General features: G+C 35.5%; 1 protein-coding gene across 2 annotated transcripts; it reads right to left on the reverse strand.

The window, feature by feature from the left end:
- On the reverse strand, positions 1-5,201 carry LOC147842777 (uncharacterized). Of its 2 annotated transcripts, XM_087264036.1 has the most exons (8): positions 5,009-5,201; positions 4,774-4,907; positions 4,539-4,675; positions 4,361-4,454; positions 3,791-4,141; positions 3,515-3,689; positions 3,306-3,433; positions 1-3,230 (listed from the first exon to the last, which is right to left on the reverse strand). In XM_087264036.1, exons 5-8 carry the CDS (start codon positions 3,890-3,892, stop codon positions 2,916-2,918), a joined length of 720 nt encoding a protein of 239 aa, XP_087120162.1. In that variant the 5' UTR covers positions 3,893-4,141; positions 4,361-4,454; positions 4,539-4,675; positions 4,774-4,907; positions 5,009-5,201; the 3' UTR covers positions 1-2,915. The 2 variants fall into 2 exon arrangements, with proteins under 2 accessions (XP_087120162.1, XP_087120163.1); XM_087264037.1 differs by lacking the exons at positions 4,361-4,454; positions 4,539-4,675; positions 4,774-4,907; positions 5,009-5,201 and having other exon boundaries at positions 2,892-3,433; positions 3,791-3,907.
- Positions 5,202-7,446: the final 2,245 nt, after the last annotated feature.

Consider the following 7,446-nt stretch of genomic DNA (forward strand, 5'->3'; position numbering starts at 1 on the left):
AAAATTGTTTATTAAATGTTCAATAAACTTTTTAGAAATAATTTCAATACATTAAACTGCATTTACAAATGCAACAAGATAGTTCAAATTTTTTTAACAAACTTTAGAAAATCTGTTTCCACAAGTGCAAGAAAAAATTAACACCTGTGCAATAAAAAAAGACCATTCATTGTTTAAAAACTCATTGTTTTGCAAGTCATAGAAATATCATATAACTCTTTTTGTAACTCATAGAAACATATAACTTGTTGTTTTGTAACTCGTAGAAAACTCATAAACCCGAGTTACCTGAAACAACAAACACTCATTTCATAAAGTGCATACATAAACATGCCCATAGAAGCAACTGAGCTCATTTCTGCTACAAAAAAAGGAACAAGCTAAAAACTCACAATTCTGACTTGAATATAAAATCTGTAAATACATTCAGCTTATGTGCTAAACAATCAGAAATTAGTGCAAGATAATTAGATATTTTCGTGCACAAAACAATGCACTGGAACAATGTACAAATATGGTTCTTCAAATCCATATGATGCCTGTAAGTCAAATGGTCTGGAAAAAGGAAGATCCTCAACTCTTGACAAACCAAAAATGTTATGTTCTCTTACATGGTATGCATGAAGATGCTCAACAAATCCAAGTGTTTCAAAGTCTTTAGTTACCAAAAGGTTTTGGTCCTCTATGAGAATAATTTCACATATTTTACTGAAAATTGGTAAGTCCTTCTCAATTTTACTGTACACCAGTATATCATGACGATATTCCATTCCTGAATATTTCAGCCATGAAGTTACTGTGATCTCACAGTCAAAAAAATGTAGATACATTTTAAGAATAATGTCACGATATGGCAAATCATCAAGGTCTAGTTTTTAAAGGTCCATATTCAACATTTTTAATGGGTAAACTTTCCCAATGATACGCAATTGCATATTGGTGTTTTATAGCAAAAGACTTTGTGAGGTTTTTAAAAATTTTTATGCTGTTTTTAAAAAACTTGTGTTTCGCTTCACAACGCATCGACCATACATGTACTAATGGACCAATTTTGCGTATACATTGTGGATAATGTAGCATAAAATGATGCTTGGGAATCAAAGACTTTTGTGGATATAGCTCTTTAAAAAGACTATGATGTTCTAAAATTAGATGTTTCAGATAGTAGGTCATGCCTTCTGTTATCACAGGAGAAAACACTATGTTGATGATCTGTAACAACAATAGTAATAAACGCCAGTAATTATTTTCCTCTTCAATGAGGTCTCCAAATATCAGAGGAATGTTCCGTATTAAACAGAATGTCTGAATGGCATTTAGACCTATAGAATTAGCTGTCTGCTCTAGATTTAATCTAGTGGGTCGGTTTTTTCTTTCAAGAAAGCCATAATTGAAAGAATAGATTCTGTTACATATGTCTTGTCTTGGTATAATGCCAGAAAGATATTCAAGAAGTAACTTCATTTCATACTGACCGACACCCTCGAGGATGTCGTGCATTATATCAGGGGAGTAGTTGTCACAAATATGAAAGTATTTTAAGTCATTAAATAGACATGTACGCTTAACCCCAAAAGATGAAGTAATGCTAGGGTCAGCTACCAAATCTGCATAGTGCTGTTCTTGTAACGCTTTGTTTCTTAATGTAATATTAGTGTCGTCTTCACTGAAAACAGACTGAGATGTTTTTTTGTCTACTAAACAGAACCGACAAAAATAAAGGGCACTGAAAGATTCCATAAAACCAAGAATTGTGTGCATTCCCAAGTTGTCGCCAATAACCTGTGCAATAGTGCCAAACAAGGGATCTTTGGAGAAAGGAACTGGAATGCCAGAACTTTCAAGGACTTTTAAATCTTCAACAAGGGGCCGCAAAATTGCATCAAATCCATAGTTCTTAATATCCTGTGCATGGAATAATGACAATAAATGTATGTTCATTAAACTTGAATTCATTTTGGGTGGAAAGTTCCTGAGAACAAAGTAAATTACTCCAATTTTATGAATGCCTTGCTTCGAGCCCAGCGGATTAGCAGATTCAAAATCATCATAGTATAACTGTATCTGAAGTGCATTTTTATGTTTACTGAAAAGTGGGTGGTTTTTAAAATAATCCCCATCACAAAAATCTTTATAGACAGATGTACTCGCACTTGGACTTGTCATATGTTTACATATATCCGAATTCCTAAATATAAACTGCAATGTGTTCAAAAGGGGAATGTAAATGAACTTGTCGGTTACAGGAATCATAAGTCCTTGTCACTCGATTCAATCTACTGTCAAATCGTACCCCTAGCTTTATCTCAGTAGGATCAACAACAGCCCATTTGTCTTTGAAATATTTTTTCCATTTGTGTTCTGTGTTTAGATTTGTGAATGGATTATTCAGACTACTAAAACAGTCATCTATCTGGGATGCTGTTGCAAAATCCTTTGCTGGAAGTAAATTCATTACATTACTTTTCATATCAGAATGTATTTCATGGACCAGTTCCTCCATGTCTGATATTACAGAAGTTACAACACTGGTTGCTACTCCACTATTTTGCAATCTAGCAACAATAGATGCACACATTTCTTGAGTGTCAGTCACCCTCCTTTTATCACTGAGTGGTGTCTCAGGTTGCTGTTCATTACGATTATTTAAACGTGACGGTTCAGTATCTTCATCAGTCTGATTTTCAGTCTCTGCTTGGTCTAGAAATTCATGTCTATGAACACTACTCAAGTGTTTTCGAAATCTGGCATAAGTCATGAAGCTATGCTTACAATTGTTCTGTGCACATTTCAAGTTTAATTTTTTCCCAGGATAATAAGCATGAATAAGTTTTAGATGACGAATGAGGTCATTAATTGTTGAATGTACCGATTTACAAGCAAAGCAGCGGAACATTTTCAGTCAGTCAAGAGAGCTAATTCAGAAGTTTGGCTCGTAGGTCCTTTACCCTTGGGGTTTCACGAACTGTGCCACAGCCAATCTTGTAGATTGTTGTCTGAACAAATGTAAACATTGCATTTAAGCAGTGGGGGTATGACACACTGAAAACAAAATACGCTTTAAACAGTTCGTCAAAAGCAGAAAGGGATGACTTTGCCTGACAAGGTAGGAGTTTTCCATCCAGAACAATGTAGAACTCATGAATGGCATTCTTTGCAGAGCCAACTGCAAGGAGATGTGGTTGCAGGCCTTCAGTCTTCTCAACATATTCAGTTAGACTGCAACAAGCCTGAAACAGGTGAAAAACAGATTTTCTTACAAACAAGTAACCTACAAAACAGCTCACTAATGTTTCCATGCAAACCTTGTGAAAGTGCACAACATGATCCATTGCCTCCTTAATGCTGATCTTTGTTGAATTGTTCCTACCACCTGCTGAAGGTGGCAAAAGGAAAGCCAGTAGTAAAAGACAGGACATGTCACTGTCCCATCCTGCAAGCAAGAACAAAGAGAGCATGTAGATTAACAACAAATACAACAATCAAAACTTACAAATAACAAACCATTTAATACCTTGCCATTCACATTCCAGGTTCTGCCCAGTGCCAGCTGCAAGGAGGCTGTTTAGGTACAAGTTTGAATTAAGCGTTTTCGCCTCTGCGATGATCTTCGGCTTTAAAGTGTCCCATTGTTCTAGTAGTCTGGAAGCTGTTTCAGTTCCAAATTTGATGTCAAAGTCTTGAAGAACCTGTAAAACAATTACAAACATAACAAAAATTCACACCATGCGTTTTGCATATTGCCTAATTTTATCTCAACGAAATACTATTATGTGTCTCTTTCTCTTACCAATCCCTTTGTGTCGAGAAATCTTAGAAAAACTGAAAGAGCTGTGGTGGACTTCTCTGCATCATGAATAAGCTGCTGTCTGTGCTTGAATGTTAATTTCATCTTCTAAAAAATCTGGTCCTTGTCAGCACAATGATTCATAAATGATATGGCTTCTTTGCACTGGTCGCCATCGAGCTGCTTTTCCAAATAGTTCCAGTTGGCTCTGTTAGCTGTTGGTCCTCCGTTGCCCTCATCATCCGGTGCTGCACTTGACCTGGCATTCCTTGTGCTCTGGCTTTTGCTTCGGCGTGAAACTGTTTTCAGACGCCATATGTATCCTTGATTGCTCTTGGGGTCATAGAAATGTTCCTTAAATAAAAACAAAATGACTGCTGATAAGATCAAATGCAAACATTTTAAATATCTGATCATGTCACTACACTAGACTAAAAAATACTGATGAAGAATACAACCAAATGAATTTAATTCAATTCAAATAGGGGAACTAAAAATGTGACATGGTTCCACAAAATCTAAAATATGTTTCTATAAGGTACATTAGAATAATGAAAAGTTTTTAATTCTTACATATCCAGTTCTTGAGTATGGATCCTTCAGTGATGGGCAAAGTGTTACAATTCCCAAGGCACAGCGTGTTTTTGTTTCTTTGGAAGGGACACGACTATAAGAACAAGAAAAATAAGGTAAAACATTAAAACAGTTCGATTACAAAAATTGTATCTATGATTTTTAGATTAAACCTTACCCTTCTTTTTCAGTTATGTATGCAACAACGATGTTGACTAATTGTCGCCGGGTTGAATCTGAGAGTCTTCCATGTTCATTATATTCGGCCAAAACGGCAAGTCCTCCTGCCTTTTCTTTCAAAATTTCACTGACAAACTACAATAAAAACAAAGTAATGAAATGTCCACATAATAAAAAAATGTCAAAAAAAACTGCCAAACACGAACTAGTACATCATGAAAATTTTAAATTACCTGCTTAGCCTCAAAAGCTTCATTAAAACGAGGTCTCTTCGTGCTTGGGCCAGCACAGTCATCAGTTTCAGGGTGGTTTGGGGTGAGAGCTAGTGTGTCTGAGTGGGAGCTACAAGAATCGAGGACTGTGCATTCTGAAAGTAATAATAATAATAATAGTTAAAAGCATGTTATATGTACTGCATTCTAGTGATGTGCCAAGCAATTTTAAAATTGGATTTGCCCTAAGCCATACTTCTTAATGTTTAACATCACAAAACCAAAAGGTATGTCAGAGAAGATTTTCAGCATACAACTTTGCATCACGTAAAACATGGAATTGTTCTTTCAAACTTGCGAATATAGTAGGCTATCAGTTGTTTTTGAATCAAGAGGGAGCAAAAACAGTATTTAAGATGCTGCTCGCTCCCTCAGTCACAAGTGCAGTCACCAGTTCACTTAAAAAAAAAAAAATTATGAAATGAGGCTTCTCAATATAGGAAAAACCCAGAAGATTAATTTGAAGATACATTAATTTGATTTTAGTAATAGGATTTACTTTTAAATATTAAATTTAGTAGTACATTTCAGTCATAAATGATTGAATAACTAAGCATTTACACATTTTTAGATAAAACAATTTCACAATTTAAGCACAAGTTATGACATATCGTTTTAATGGAACTGTAGCTTGTCCCACATATGAGGCCAGTTTAAATAATTATAATGTTAGAAAAAAAGGCAAACAGATGTGGTTTATTAAACATTGAATGCATGGGACCAGAAAGCCCTTCATACAGAAACTTGCCTGAATCTTGGTCAATGACTCTCCAAAGTATATCACACGATCTCTCCTCCAGCACATCAGTGAAAACATCTTCATCTACCTTCACACCGGTGTCATCTTGTAAAACCAGATCCTTATGCTCGATGGAAAATTTCTTCTTGACTTGACGTATTAAAAGAAATAACATTAATTGAAATAAGACATTCCACCTGCAGCAACAGTCAAAACAAATAATGGAGTCAATAATTTAAGAACTTACCTTCTTTTATTAGACTGCTGTAATCAACTTCATCTACCTTAATCAACTTCTTTTTGCCTCCATAAATGACTTTGAAGAGCATTGTAGCTGAAGAATAAAAAAATGGGTTTTTGTTTGATTAGGCTTACAGTGTAATTCAAAAGTACACATATTGATAAACCGGTGTTGTGCCGAAATCTGTGACTTGTCGAAAACTGTGACCCAGGGGTGACGTTTAGTAAAATTTTCACTTACCAAAGTGCATGACGATCATGCATGTGACTGTGAAAGCGCAGACACAGAAATCAAGCAAATAGCATAAAGCGGTGCTGTAAAGAATGTTTCAAATCCTGGGATTCAGAAAACAGGTTCATGGAAGAACTTTAATGTAGTTGTGATATTTTGTTGTCTCCAGGTAGACTTCTAAAACTAAACATTTAGTTATGAGATTGAGTTGCAAAAAAACATAATTCATTACAAATGCTAATTACTGAGTTTCAAATTTTGAATTAGTAAAATTAATTACCATTTTGATGACATTCTAGCTAATTGACATCCAACTGTATAAAGATATCTGGTCATCAATGTTTGAGAAAACATAAATATATCTGACACAAAATGAGTCGATTTATTAAACATTATAGCAAGTTTATACAGGGAAAACACACTTCTATCTTAATCCTACCTGTATCACATGTAATTTGAACTCGGTAATAAGCATTTGTAATGAGATATATTATTTTTTTCGACTCAATCTCATAACTCAATGTTTAGTTTTAGCAGTCTACCTGCAAACAACAAAATATCACGACTACATTAAAGTTCTTCCATGTACTCGTTTTCGGAATCCCAGGATTTAAAACATCCTTTACAGCACAGCTCGACGCTATCTGCTCGGTTTAGATGTCTGCGCATTCACAGTCACGTCACGTGCATGAGACAAGCACGTTCCCGAGTGAAAATTTTACTGAACAGCGCCCCCTAGTCAAAGTTTTTGACGAGTCACAGATTTCATCACAACGTCGGACATCACTAACTTATATGGGTTATTCAGTTGAACGGATCGTTAGAGAAAAGGAAAAAAAGCTGAAATTCGCCACTTGAAACTAAGTGCGACTATTGTGTAACATTAAAAGGACGCGCATTTTCAAAATGCAGCTGCCTCAGGCCAGGGGCAGTCAACGGCGGGAAACCCCTCAGTGATGCAGTGCTAGTCACAAACTAATTTTTAAAACATACATATTTCGTCGCGAGAGGATTAAAACTGTATTAATCTGAAATCATATCAATTTTAACTAATCTTTTCGATATGTTTAGTGTCCACGTGCATATAAGCCAATGGCCTTACATGTTCAAATGAATTAGCTTCGACGTCGTGCGACACTTCTCACAAACATTTAAATATATTTAAACAATTTGCTAAATGTAATTATAACGTTAGAGTATTTACTATCGTTTTATCAAACATTTCTTTAAAAAAAATACCTGCCAACACTTACCACTGAACTCGGAGACTCCAAGCAAACTTCCCTGGGATCTCCAACTGAAAAGAGAGCTGCGGAGCTGAGCATCGTGGGAAATAGTGATGTCCGATTCGCGAACGAATCATTCACCTGGATCGTCTTAGTGAATCGGTTCACCAAGTCCAACTGAATCGTTTGAAACTGTT

This window comes from Danio rerio, chromosome 8 (assembly GCF_052040795.2).
Source record: "Danio rerio strain M-AB ecotype USA chromosome 8, GRCz13ab, whole genome shotgun sequence".
Lineage (NCBI taxonomy): Eukaryota > Metazoa > Chordata > Actinopteri > Cypriniformes > Danionidae > Danio > Danio rerio.